General features: G+C 36.4%; 2 protein-coding genes across 2 annotated transcripts; both read right to left on the reverse strand.

Annotated features, from left to right (window-relative positions):
- Positions 1-2,262: 2,262 nt before the first annotated feature.
- Positions 2,263-5,902, reverse strand: LOC101295650. Its single transcript, XM_004287505.1, has 11 exons — positions 5,422-5,902; positions 5,282-5,319; positions 5,038-5,146; positions 4,912-4,935; positions 4,744-4,812; positions 3,803-3,841; positions 3,610-3,700; positions 3,427-3,518; positions 3,249-3,339; positions 3,093-3,153; positions 2,263-2,805 (listed from the first exon to the last, which is right to left on the reverse strand). Exons 1-11 carry the CDS (start codon positions 5,575-5,577, stop codon positions 2,358-2,360), a joined length of 1,218 nt encoding a protein of 405 aa, XP_004287553.1. The 5' UTR covers positions 5,578-5,902; the 3' UTR covers positions 2,263-2,357.
- Positions 5,903-6,616: 714 nt separating this feature from the next.
- On the reverse strand, positions 6,617-12,348 carry LOC101295940. Its single transcript, XM_004287506.1, has 13 exons — positions 12,180-12,348; positions 11,726-11,903; positions 11,573-11,635; positions 11,349-11,454; positions 11,099-11,203; positions 10,944-11,020; positions 10,752-10,854; positions 10,157-10,229; positions 8,949-9,140; positions 8,201-8,321; positions 7,148-7,363; positions 7,010-7,074; positions 6,617-6,884 (listed from the first exon to the last, which is right to left on the reverse strand). The coding sequence occupies exons 1-12, from the start codon at positions 12,251-12,253 to the stop codon at positions 7,027-7,029; spliced, it is 1,356 nt and encodes a 451-aa protein (XP_004287554.1). The 5' UTR covers positions 12,254-12,348; the 3' UTR covers positions 6,617-6,884; positions 7,010-7,026.
- Between the last annotated feature and the right edge of the window lie 2,696 nt (positions 12,349-15,044).

The raw sequence follows: 15,044 nt of genomic DNA on the forward strand, positions 1-15,044 counted from the left end.
TTAATAGTTAATCATATATTGACCGTAAACAATAAGAGATAAGATACTCGAGCAGGGCTTGGGATGCTTTCATTGCTTCTGTTTTTTTGTTGCAGCTCATTTTTTATGCATCTTTAGGTAAGTCAATAACACGATTGCATTCGGCAGTTGTTGGTTGTTTTGTTTAGTGAATAATATGATTGCACTAGGCAATTGTTGGTAGTATAGGTTTGGTCTGTTTCTGTAGATGGTTGAGCTATGATTTGTATTATGAGGTACCCATTTCCTAACTTGATTGAGAGACGTTATTATTTATATATATGAACAGAGCTTGACACCATTTCTCTAAAAATAAAAAATAAAAAAAAGGATACTCAACAAATTGTTAATATATGGACTAAAATGAACCCGTTACAAGGTATACAAAACATGTCACCATGTAGAAAATTTATGCATCAATATCCCGATTTTCTCAATAATGCATTTAGAAGTAATATAATTAACAAAGAAAATTGACATGTACACACTTCTTCTTCTTGATCTGATCACCTTAATATACAAGCTAGAATATATACCACTCAATTACATGGTCTCACAACGACTAACTAATCCATAGTTCCATACAATAGGAGAGAGAGAGAGAGTTGAATGAATCAATATATGAACACACTCAGAAAAAGGTCGAGTGCTCAAGTAGCTTTAAGAAAGGTGTAGAATTTCAGGTGCATTATATTTACCTTATTGATTAATTGATTAATTAAATCCTCTACAAAAATATCTAAAACCATTATTAACAGGTCCGTGAACTCACGCGGTTTTAAGGTCTCGAAAATGTGACGGCCCCGTTTGTCGCGGCCACGCACTCCGTTTTGGTGTTGCATGTGACGGCCCCCGTTTCTGGAAAAGATGTTTGTTTTGTGCGTTAGGATTCGTGGAGCCCCTTTCATGTCGTCTTCGTCTACATACTCCATTAGCTTACTTCACAACCCCTTCTGAAAATGAAGCTCTCTCTCTCTCTCTCTCTTATTTAAATTGCACTGCAATCTGATTCAAGATTCACTTGTCGATCTATCACACATATTCTTCTTTATCTGTGTCACCCTCTGCTATCATCATCATGTTTTCTTTTATTTTGTACTGATGTTTTGACGAGTTTCATAATCAAAATCCGTTAATCCATTTGGTGTCTTTGAGGATGATTCTTGTAAAGAAGTTAGCTAAATCATGCTCGTTAATTCGAAAATTATGAATGGTTTCCAAATCCTGCAGTCTGGATCATGAGATGAAAACTGAGATTCAAGCAACACGTCAGAAACCAAAGAACTCTAGGTCTATAAGAGGGCAAAAAGCTTCAATGATTTCCTACTACGTTTGAGTTAGAGGGCCACAAATGGTGCCAGAATCAAATGGAGAATGAGTAGCCACAAATGGTGCCAGGATCAAATAGAGAATGAGCAGGATGTTTCATGTTAAGAGGATTTTATGGAGAGGAATGAATGAGCTCCAGGATGTTTCATGTTAATATTGACCAGAATATGTAAGCTGCAATCATTGAGTAAAGAATAGCCATAGGGACTTGTTCTTCCAACTCTTGGAACTGGTTTCCACTTCTTCAATGAGAAAATTGCACACACTAATTACACTTAGCTGTTCCGTGGACAATTGATGTAGCTACTAATTGCAAGAAAGTAAACTAAAAGTACCCCTTGATTTTCATGCAAATGAAACCCATTGTTGAATGTCTGTGCTTCTTTCGAGCAGTTGTGCTGTAGGTTCAAATGTAAGGGGAATCAATGGCAGCTTGTCGCTAGAACCGGAATTGGGAATCATATTAGCCAAAAGCCAAAAGGCAAACTCCAGTTGGATGTGAATCAAAGGAGGCAAACTTCAGTCGGATATCCTTCTATTATGCTGCTCCAGTTTTTGAGTTACAGGTCATATGGTACCCCAAGGATAAAAAGATTATTCTATGGCTATGAAGATTTTCGTTCAGACCAAATCAGAGAGTTCCAATACATGTATATATTGAGAATGATACTGAGATAAGCACATGAGTTCCGCTTAATAGTGCAAAATCATCCACAATTCATAAGCCGCAACATATCAACCTGTTTCTAACAACTATTGAAACTAGTTTCAATTTCCTATGAGAATTGTCTAATGTTGTTATTTTTTTCCGACAGTTACTGCAATTTCAATGAGTCAAAACCCTAGAATTTCATAGTCAAGTTCATTACAAATTTTCTCATACAATATATAATGTAATCACAAGCTTTCTCATTAGTGTAATCATGAGTTTGTGACCACAAGCAATAATTAGAAGAGTTCTAGTTGTACAAGCTCATATCAACTCAATCAGCATTGAGACTCTGACCTGGTCACTCTGCTCTACGCATTTTGACATGGAGTGGAGGTTCTTTGTAGGACTGAACCTTCTCAACAGCTTTCCGCATGGGTCTTCCAACTGAACATCTTTGCGATACTCCTTCACTCTTCGGGGCACTGATTTCTGCTTTCTCTTTATTGGTAGATAAAATTAAAGGAGTGGGATCACAATTAGGAATTAATTTTTCTGGAAATTCGGTATCCTTCTTAACTGCCTTGCGCAATGGTCTTCTACCAATTGAAGATCTTTGTGATACTCCTTCACTCTTCGCAGCCCAGCTATCTTCTTTCTCTTCTTGCTTGGTAGATGAAATGGAGGGAATGGGATCAACCTCAAGCATTCGATTTTCTGGAAATTTGGCTTCTTCTATCTCAAACAAAGTTTCTGTCTGTTCTTCCTCGTCAGATTTAAATCTAGAAGACTGCCTCCTCAAACTCCGCCTGAACAAAAAAACAATATGCATTGGGAAGAGTACATAATAACTTGAGATAGAAAGCACGATTTTTGTGTAGAAGCATTATGTTCAAGAGGTGTGATGAAATAATTAAACTTGAAGAGTAGAGCATCAAACTAACATAGCAAAAGGTGCATCCCACAAATATTTTTTGGGATTTAATGTATAGGCAGACAGCATATGAGTGAGTGCACATAACTCTACATTCATCAATATATGAGGCAGGACTACCCATACCCAGAGAGCTGATTCACATAACACCAGTCAACTTACCTTTTATTTTCAACCTTATCTTTCTGTTCATTGTTTTGACCTGTAGTAGAAGAGCCCATAGCTGCAGGAAATAGCAAGTACATATGTTAACACGGAGGCTGCAAAGCAAGTACAATATAGATATTCAAACGAGAAAATTATATCATAAATGTTTACATTGACTTCTTGTAGCACGCCTTTTGTTGCCAACACAAGGTTTTTCATCCTTAGTAGCTTCCAGCAAAGCTGGCTTCTCTCCTTCCATGAGCTGAAAAAAAAAAACAAAAAAAGGAGGTTGTAACTAAAATATATGTAACTGTGAAGGCTTTAGTTTGTTACCGACTATCTTACATACCTGATGGCCAGTAGTTTGACAATTTATCTCTTCTTTTCCCTGTAGAGTGAGAGACTGTTCTACCTTTTGGCATTTAGCAGAAGCACCAAGAGCTGCCAGAAATTGTGTGCAAATGTTAACGTGGAGGATGGAAAAGGGGAAAGACAAGAAATGCGATAACAAAACTAGATCATCAAAGTATACATTGACTTCTTGTTGCTCGCCTCTTGTTGCCAATACGTGGTTTGTCATCATTATCTGCTTCATGCAAAGTTACCTCATCTGGTTCCTTGAACTAGAGTATAAAATAAATAGCATTGAATAACAAAAGTGCAAGGAACTGTGAACGGCGGTTTAGTAACATACAGATTCGCAATTGAATGATTAACTCGACTACCTTAGATCGAACATTTTGACATTTCATCTCTGATTTTTCCTAAAAGAAGATAAGAGTATTACTAAGAGTCAAACAAAAGTATTATGAATAGTAACCTTTAAATCACATAACTAACTACATAATGAACAGGCTATTGATTTTCTGTCATCCATGTTGCTCTTTCCTAAGAGCAAAAAACATTTGCAGGAGCAAGAGTATTATAGAGATGATAACCGTAGGTCCAGAAGTATGCTTTTTTACTAGCATACTGGAAATTAGTGTAGTATCTACCAGCATATTGGCATTCACTCTCCTCAATTTGCACCATTTGCCCTAAACTGCACATTGTCTCTGATTATTTTTAAGTTTAACTGTGTCTTAAGAAGAGAAGTACAGCACAGTGCCAGAAGACAAACACATTTTGCGTGAAGTCAAACAACAAAGCCGATACAAATCCTCTCTTACTATATACTTACTTCTAGAACAGATGCACAAACTCTAAATCATGCATGAGACAGTTTCCAGTTATGATCTTGGGGGGAAACTAATTAGTGGAATTAAAGGAAACAGATATTAACTCTACCAGTTCCAAATCAGAGGTTTTGGTAAAAAAACGGTTTGGAATCTGAACTGAATTACTTTCTTATCAGTGATAGTTGCACCTAATTATGAGTGGCAACAAACAAGGACTCAGTTCAAAGAGCATAAACGAACTGTACAAAGGGACGCATTGGGGTAAATGAAAACAATAGAGTAAACAGCGTAGAGTGCTCCTCCAGTACCAGATCCAGAACCTAGATGCAAAGCCTAATTAAGTTGATTTATAAAACATACTTCTGGAGTAGCATTTCTTATGCAACAAAACATAGTGCACACGAGTAATATATATTTACTTACATCCATTTAAGTCCAAAGTTGACACTTAGGTCAGTCTAATAATGCAATCAAAAATAAAGGCTTACCTGCATTTCAGAATTCTTTGCCTTAAGTAAGGCCTCCTTGCATAAAAGTTCATGTTGTAGTGTTTTTACCTGGCATAACCAAAAACAAATAAACATAAGACAGATATGATGAAAAGGCAGGCTTCATAAACCGAGATTGTGCTGTATTTTGGTTATAGACAAACCCACCGTATCTCTTTTTGAATTAAGCTCCTGCAAAGTCAACAAAAAGAGAGTAAACACCAGAAGCAACTAGAAAGCTATTACTTCTACAAAATACTTTAGACACTATATCACTGCCGACAACAACCATACCGCTAACATCTGGCTGTTCGATCTAGCAAGATTCCAATTCTGTAGCTGCAATTTCTGAACGCCAACGCGCAACTTCTGTAACTCGGCTCCACTCAATTCAATAATTTTACTGTTTCAAACAGAATCAAGGAAAAAAAAAATCCAATATCTCAACCTATCAATCTGCCAATTCATAATTTCTCATTGGAGAAATCTCATTTACCAAACAGAACAAACAACAATAAGGGACCATAGAAAAGGATACTTTCTTTCGGTGACGAGTTTAATCAGAGCCATTCTTTCCTGGTTCATAGAATTCGCACCACAATAAACCCTAACTCAGAAAACTGAACAAAAAATTGAAGAATTGATAAAAATTGAAGAGGACCCAGTTGAGATTTTTACCCTGGTGAGCTGTTCAACACGGTCCTTGTCACCCATGGAAGTTTCGGAGAGGTTTTCATTTCTCGAAGGAGGCGCCGGCAAGTTGGTGACGTCAGCGAGCTTCGGCCGCATTGTGGTGTTGACAGAGGATCTTGTGGCCATTCTCGCGGCTCTCATGCGATTCAAAAACCCTAAAATTGAACTTGAGGGGTTAATTGGGTAGTTCCAAGTGTGGAAGACCCAAATTGGGAATTGGGAGATTAAGGGCAATCAGAGAATGTTTTGAAAGAGCGAAGATGGAGAAAACCCTAATTTGAATTTTTCCCCTCTTTTGAAATGTGGCTGTAAGAAATGAAGAAGCAAAGACCAAGTGTTGATGTAGGCTTGGAGTGAGGTTGTGTTCCCAACGGCTTTCCGAAGCTACGCTGGGATAGCTATCCAAACCTGATTTTGAATATCTAAAGTGCCCAAACCTCCTGTTTTTTTTTATTTTTCCTTTCCTCTTTCTTTTTTGGTTTCAACGATGTTCAAATCCAATAATCCCACTATGAGGTTCTAGGTTAAGTCATACACATTCCCGTTTATCCAGTCATCAGCTGACTATGGAGATTAGCACGACAACCATTATAGTAAAACTTATTTAAAACTAAATTTTAATAGTAGCTGTGCAAATCCTCCATGTCAACTGATAATCTGGTGAAGTGAACGAGATTGATGTGATACATACATTGGAGACGTAATCCTAATTCAAATATAGAAAATTCATTGTTTAGTTTTCTAAAAGAAGAGCTAGACGACTTTACTTCAAGCATAAAAATTATGATATATCAAGTGATATGACAACTTAATTATATGTCGTGTAAAGATGAGGGGAAAATAGGGAAGACATTGGCTAACATCATTTTATAGTCTTAGACTCCAACTCACAATACTTCTCACTTATCGAAAAAAAAAAACTTACAACACTTCTCAAGAATAAAATCAATCTCGGTAACGCCTGAAAGGCATTTGTATTGGCTCTTGCTATAACACTTGCGTCTCTGTAATCCTATGCATGCTACTCGAGCCTTCTTTGGTTTCTGTGATGTTTCCAGAGCTAGGAAAGCTGGCTCCTGCTTTAACATTTGGGCTTTTCTTCTTTTTATTTGAGCCTTTTAGGCTCCATTTGTAACAAAAAAAAAGAGTTAAATTTTCTTTAAGGGCAATTTCACGTCAAGGAATAAGCCTTTCTTACTCTACTCTGCATTTGTCAAACTAGTATCATACATTTACAAAATTGACCAAATACATAAAACGAACATTTCTATATACTACTACAGGCAAAACCCCCGCTATGGTTCAAAGTATGTCCGGATCGCACGCGTTCATCCTAAAAAAAAAAAAACAGAGGGCTAGTCTTGAACACAGCTCCCAGTCATAAGCAATTCACCCGCTTCAACAAATCAAGGGATGTTCGACCTGCTTCCTCCCATCACCGCGTTTTGCTAAGACAAAATTCATAGAACATGATGATCAGCCTCAAACATCACAAGAGAGTTAATGATAGTACATACATCAATTTCAACTCCATTATACTTTCTATTTAGTTTCCACTGGATGATATACATACTTTCAACTTCCCATAATTCATTGGGTGATGGTGCCTTGCAGAAGATATGAAGCCTTATTACGGGCCTGCAAAGAAGAACAAATACTTTCAATACACTCAGTAACTGAAAGGAGAAAGCAAATTAAGTTTGAGCCAAACCTTTGAGGCAAAGGATCTCAAATCTGTACTGGCGATCAGGCAAGAACAGTTTCGTAAGTACAGACGCCACATTTCAATCAAGACTCGATTCTCTTGATTAGACAAGAGCCAATTCTCGGTCAACACCAAGTATACATACAGCTTGAAGAAATCACAGTTTTTCTCTTTCACATTAACTGAGATTAACAAATTTAGGATCTCTACTTCATCCCGGGCCTGAGGATATGGAGTAAATCAGGGAACAGTGTTTTATGCACAAAAGATGCAACATACCGTATAGCAGTAATTTTAAGCTAGCAATAACGTCTTTTGGAGCTAAAAGAGTGATATTTAATATGCAACACACATGCACACAATGAACTTTAATGTACATCACAAGTTGTTATTCATAGTTCATGCTAACGTGAATGTATTGCTTTCTTCTCACCTATCACAGTGGTCTGAAAGCAATTTATTGAAGATGTCAAACACAAACGTCTTGGCTACTCAATTATCCAAACGCTTAAACTCTGCTGAATGGATTATATGCTTTGATACATAGGGTCTAAGTACTCTTCACAGGATCCTAGTACAGTACATGTGTCAAATAAACCCAAAAGTCCACAGGATATGCCATCATATGACACCATAAATTTTCCTAATATTTGAGGTTTTATGATATTATTAAACAATATATATGATCTGCTTCCATATCTTCAAGTACCCTTTTTTATTCTCCTTACCAAAGAGAAAAGTACCTCTCTCTTTTTTATTTATAAAGAACAAAAAAAGGAAGAAAAGAACCGTCCTATCTGAATGAATTTAAAAAGTTGAGGATAGGACATGACTATAACACAATTCAAGATGTAGATCACAAAAACTTGTGCATGAAAGGAATAAACCCAAAAACAAGAAATTCATTATGTCACTTACATAGAAGTCTTACAACATTAAGAAGTGTCTTTTCTTATTAGCAGCTTAACTTGATTTGTTGGAACAATTAGTTGGAAAACTTCGGAGTATAAGCATATGGAGCAGTATTATTCAAAAATATTTGTAATCAGGTTTCGCTACCTTATAATCAAAGCAACTATGAAGGATTTGATAGGCAACCACACTTCTAAACAGCTTGCTGCGAGTCTTGGCTCCCGAAATGCATTCTACAATTCTTAAGCAGTTCACATCCTTGGGGATTCTGCATATAACACATATGGACTCAGCAACTGTACAGGTGGAAAACTGAAGAAAAGTAAACAGCAAAAGAGAGATAATGTTGACACAGTAAACTCATATGTTATATCTCTTTCTATTTCTCTTTTACTTTACTGTATTTATAACCATCGGAAAAAATGAACATGGAGATTTAAATAGCATAGTAATTTCATCAGTACAAAAATATCAACCCGGAACCTAATAAATATTTCCAATTTGGCATTCTTTACAGTCCAAAAATGCATAGAAACCAACAACCATGAAATATGAAGACAAAACGTATCATATGTATGCACACTATCTGTCTGAACAAATCCCTTCACTAGATCACCCTATGATATCTTAATTATTTCCGTTAGTGTAGAACTGATGCCCATAACCAATTTTGTCCTTGCTACAACATAGAATCAGATACATACACCGAGCAAACTTGAGAGGGCAGGTGTAAGAGACGATAGTGGATCTTTAACTACGGAGAAGAAAACCATTAATTGATCAAGAACTCTTGATCAACTCAGATCAACAAGTTTTTGGCACCACTACACTTAGCCAATATTAGATCACACTACATATAGTGAATCAAAAGAAAGCAATCACTAGAATCAATTACCTGCAAGCAAGAGATTTTGCTATCTTCTCACAGCTAGATTGCCATTCATCTTCTGTGAAGTAACTGATGGCTGACTGCATGCATTCATGCAGAAGCACAAACAGACCTTGAAGCTGGCGGTCTAGAAACAGATAAATTATAACTTCCATCAACTCTTCTGCTTCTGAGGTCAAATATATAGCTTTTTTGCTCCTGTACATAAATAAGCACCACAACAACCTTATAAAACTATAACAACCAAACATACTACTAATAAGCAGTTCATCATAAACTTAAGCTAGACCCTTAGTTGAAAAGAGTTCATTAATAATATACATGCAGATCACTATCCACTAATGATTAGAACTCTACAATCTGGTAATCAGCTCTACAGATTAGAGCAAAATTCAAATGTCTAGGTGTACATGCCTATAATCAACCAATAGATCTAATGATGAAAAATCAACCTATATCAGTGACAATCCCTCCAAGCTGGACAGTAGATATTAAGAAACTCCCACTTGTTGCAGATAGAATCAAAAGCTTCTTTATGGCTGAAAATATACTACCTCTTTTTTTTCCTTTTTTTCCTTTTTTTTGAGAAGGGAAAATATATACTAACCTAGATATGACACTAGTATGATGGTCATAGACACAGAGACATCATTGTCTTTCTGGTGACCCAAAGGGGCTGAAGTACAACAAGCAAAGGACAGTGATGTGATCTAAGGTAGGTAAGAATCCAGATGGGATCTGAGAAGGAAGATTCAGTGGAAAGGTCATATACGAGAAGTTGCCATCCATCTTTTCTAGTTTTCCTTTAGTGTGCTGATGTGGTTGCAGTAGGCTGGGTGGTAGTGAGTTAGGCTTAACAGCATATTATTTACAAACTCAAAAAGAAAAGTTTTAGGAATCAAATTTCCATTATATTGCCCATTTAAAGGAAAGGAACAAAACCAATTTATATTGAATTACAGGACAAATTGCTCTGATAATCAGCTCTATAGTTAGACACACTAAATCTAACACCTTAATTTAGTCTAAATGCCTCAAATCAGCCTTCAACAGTATTACCAATAAGCAATATATTAAGAACAATAACAACTAACCTCTAAATCAACTTTTTTTTTTTTTTTGTAATAACCTCTAAATCAACTTTTCAAGCCATGATTGTAACATGAAAATAAATTGCTTAATGGTTTTCGAACTAGTTTTATGTTGTTCCTTACCTCACTTGACAAGCAGTAGTTACATATTTGATCCACGCTCTAATGTTCTGGGCTGGACCTTGACGAACAGAATCTGCATGGAAATTTTGAAGTACTATGAGTAAACCAAGAACTAAAATGCAAGCAAAATATTCATCATCAGATGATATATCCATAATAAAAGCAAACAATTGGAAATACTTTAACAAATAACAGATAGTGCAACAACATTACAACCACATTCATCTCATTAATAAAAAGAAGACATGCAGACATTTGAAAACACATCACTGGAGTGTAGCATCTGTCAGTTTAGAATAACAATAAACCCTTTGAACAGTAACGATTTGTTTCTGTATTGGTGGATAGGCCAACTGAACATGAAGCACATATGGGAAATATAGCAAGTAAACATATGGCTCAAACATCAATATCGTTGCAGCCAAAACAATTCTCACATGCATTTTGAAAGCAGAGAATACCTCTTGATTTTACTGTCCAAGTATCAACACTTATTCTGCCACAGAAGAAACTATGCATAGTCCTATTTATGAAACAAAGCGCTTATTTGACTTTAAAAAATCATGCATAACTGGATGAAGGTAAGAAAACTTACTGGAATAAACATTTTCCATATTTGAAAAGTTGAACAGAAAACCATAGTTTTCAAGAGCCACTTTTAACTCAGAATAGCTAGCGAACCAATCAATTGTAACCGGCTGTAGAACAACCTGGTTAGAATTAATCACCAGAATTCGCTCATTGTTAAACTCAAAAGTTAAAGCAACAAAACAAAGATCAACTTCACCTCATTTTTGGATGAAAGAATAGCACACCAGAAGTCACACGCAGATGTCCTCAACTCTTCTATTGATGAATAAGCCACTGACAGACAAAATGGTACAAATAAAAAAAAACTTTCATGTGTATCAAAAAGCAAGTTAGCATTACAAACAAACTCACTCAAATTAAAGGTCCACATGGCTACAGACTTTTCCACATGACCCTTAGCAAAAACTACATTTGAAAGCCAGCCATTTACTAATAACCCTTCCAGCAAAGTGTTCCCTGAAAAAGAATTTCAAGAGTTAATGTAAATACGATATAGAAGGGCACATGACTCTAACATTTCAATAGTATACACAACAAAAGATTTAATTATACAGAACAGCCTGTTGATAATAAATAACCAGATGCAAGCAGTGTAGCTCACCGTTGTCCAAACAGATCTGAAATTCAGAATTGAGCTTGTTGTTCATGAAAGACTGCAAGAGCGCGCAACTCTCAAGCTCCGGAAAAGCTAGAGGAGGTGGGGATTTCTGCAATGAAAAAGAAACTACCACTTACTCAGAAATCAATTCATATCAAAATTCCAGAACAACAAGAAAAGACCACCTAATGCAATTGACAATTTGACCTCGTATCTATTCACTATACCTGGTCTCTGAAAACACATATCCCCCACACAAAGCTATCCTCCTTGCCACCTATATCTTTTATCTGCATTAAAGAGCTCATATTGTCATTGACACAGAAGACATCCGATATACAAAAAACACCACAAAATGAAGGTTAGATAAATTTATCTGCCTGGTTTTCGCAAGTATCAACAAGTTGACAGAGGGAAGCCTCTTGGTGTTGATCCTCCTCGTCTGAATCATCCTTCCGCTGCGCCTTTGCCTTTGCTTTTCTGGCTGCCTTTTCAACAAGTTTGTCTTCTTCTTTGTAGAAATCAGTCAACAGATCATCCAACCCAATAACTTTCTTCCTAATACATCACCAACACCACAAATTACTCAAAAGCTATAAAAAATCACTTCACATTCATCACTCACTGAAACAAAAAAAATATATTCATAAACTCGAAATTGAGCAATCAAATCAAATGATATCAATTTCACATTAAGTTTTGGGCACTCAATTTATCACTCCAAATCTTAAGGGAGAAAATTTCATTCATACAAAAGAAGGTAAAAATTAATTAAGAAAGTAAAGTGAGAAGGCAAGAAAAACCTAAAGAGACCGAATCGAAAAAAGGACCCACCTTTTCTTAGCAGTAGGGGGGTTGAGAACTGGGTCGTCGTTGTCGAGTTCGAGAAGTTGATCGAAGTCCATCATCTGTTGTTGACGAAGCGTTTGGTCTTCCCTCTGGTTTTGTGAAAATTTCAGAAACTGAGAAGCGCCAAAGTTTTGTGGCTGCTTTAAAAAGGCGCGGCACGCTGTGGGTTTAGCGGACGTTAGCCTAAACAATTAGGAATTGCCCAATAATTAATGAAAGGACCCAATTCAAAGAACAATAAGAAGTCTCGATAAATGGTTTTGATTTGGGGATGATTGCTTGAACAATGTTGCAATTTGAAAAGGTCTGCTGCAAATTTGAGACCCAAAAGGGTCTTTCCTAATATACATAAACATATTATATTAATTAAGTAGAAGCTTATGTGTCACATTATTATTTGTAAGGAGGACCAAATGTCAATGCTGAAATAGTCCTCCGGTGGTATAGAAAAATTTCTTCCCACCATAAGCTAAATGTAAAGGTAAAGTCAAATCTAATTCTTTTGTCATATATATAATATATAATATATGTAATGTTATATTTCTATGCATATTTTTTCTTCTCTCAAATATATAAATATATATAATATTAAAAATAATTTGAAACTATAAATATTAAGAAGGACATGGATCTTATTCCTTAAGGAAATATATGATAATTAAAAGATACAACCAACGAAAATTAAAAATAAAAAATAAAACGAAAAATTTATTTGAAAATAAACATTTATCGATCATGATTTCAAAGTTATATGCTTCCATGTCGCTGCCAAATACGTTCAATCAAAGTATCTTGAAGGTCATAATGAGCTGTCTTATCTTTCATTTTCCTATGGCGATCGAGAAATTGCCTAAATCTTGTTGTTTCATCAACTATCATCTCAACAGTAGGGGTGGGTGTACTAATGGAGGCTCGAACCATGGAGTCACAGTCCAATACGTACCTTACCACTTAGGCCATACCTTTCCGACATTAGAGGTCGTATTTCTTTGTGTCGGTACTTATGTGTCACAACACTCACTAACTTAAGCATCAAATAGTCATAGACCGGCAACTCCGGTCTTTGACATGTCTTGTGGTCCATGTATATGAATATTGACCCTAGACTAGTGATTCTGTATACTTGACCTGACACTTAAGGAGTATCCGCATAATAATTTGGCGATAGAAGGAGGGCCCCTCTGAGCGGAACCTCCTTCCTAAAGCCACCTCTCTAGTCATAGTAAAGATAGAGGACACTCTACCACCACCCAACACAGAAGTGGAGAATCAAGAGCTCTTTCTCATTTTTGCAACTGTCGACACAAACACAACTGTCACTTCACCTACTAACACTACTCTCAGCACTAACCCCCAGCTACTGCCTTAGAACTAATGACGAAAGATTTAAAGAACTAGCAGTTAAAGACAAGGTAGCGGGTGTCGCTACTCATGCACACCTGCAAGAGCTTGAGAAGGAACACTGATACACACTCCTTGCTGCACCAGGAATCCTCCTTTGATTATGATTTCTCTTAAATTGCCGGTTTTAGCTTCCTTTTCTGCTTTTCTGCTCTTTTGCCTTCACCATTACAAAACATGTTAGAAATGGCTTTATTATGAAAATATCATAGCTAAATAGGGCAGGAAACACATTATACTCATCTTTAAGATCAAAAGGAACTTTAAAAAGTGTTAATGGGGTTGGGCTAGGGGTATGAATTTAAGAGTAGGAATTGCAGAATTCCTAAGGACCTAGCAGAGCATTTCTAAACACGTCTTATGTCACCAAATCAAGGACCAAATACCATCTTGTTGGGCCCTCTGTCATTCGAACCACCTTACAACATTATGAAACAGAACAAAGGCCAAATAATTTCGTTTTTAGGCCTTCCATTTACAACAAAAACTCCCATTTCACAACATAAAGACAATGTCCAGATTTCTTCTTTTTCTGCCGAAATTTTATTCTTTTCTTTCTTTTACTGTTCACAGAATTTTCTTTTCTTTTACACAAGGACAAGTCATTTCCCCCCACACTTGTTTCTGATCATCACTTCCACAAAATTCGTCACAATATGCTCTACTTGTGAAATGGTGTACTCCAATTTATCGTCGATCATTGAATTTAGGAGTTCCTGCGCAAGAGAGTCAACGATATCAATAGAATAGCACGGTTTAAGCTCAGATAAAGGATACCTCATGTCTTCAAAAATGTTGAAGCCTATAACTTCTCCATCAAACTCCATTGTTAATGCGCCAACATACACATCAATCTTTGTTCTTGCAGTTCTCATGAAAGGACGCCCTAAAAGTATAGGAGTTGAACTTGAGGGGGAGTCCTCCATGTCAATAATGTAAAAATCTGCAGGGAAAATCAAGTGATTAATTTATAAGAACGTCCTCCACATACCCCTTAGGGTATTTATGACACGACCCACCCCGAATTTCACCCTGAAACCCAGAGTAAGTTGTGCGGGGACCACCTCCAAGGAAAATTTACTGAAAAGATTAAGAAAATCTCCCTTGCAGATGGACAACCCTAACTCGAAAATTTCGTATTACACTCTTAATTCAACACTTCCGAACCTCACATAATTTACAAAAATTCTAAAGTATTCAAAGCTACTAAACACAAACGGAAGCAAGAAAACACGAGTAGGTTGAACAGGTAACCTACTGGCGAAAACTGGCAGAAATGCGGGTGACTATGCCTCGTCTCCTACTAGATCCAACCCGAACTCTGCAGACTGGGCAATTTAAAACGAAGGGCCCAGGGGAAAACATTTAATAACGTTAGAGTGAGTGGACAAAATAAAATAATAAATAAAATATTTATGTTTCCCCAAATTAATTTCTAAGAAAAATCGA

Source organism: Fragaria vesca, linkage group LG1 (genome assembly GCF_000184155.1).
Source record: "Fragaria vesca subsp. vesca linkage group LG1, FraVesHawaii_1.0, whole genome shotgun sequence".
Lineage (NCBI taxonomy): Eukaryota > Viridiplantae > Streptophyta > Magnoliopsida > Rosales > Rosaceae > Fragaria > Fragaria vesca.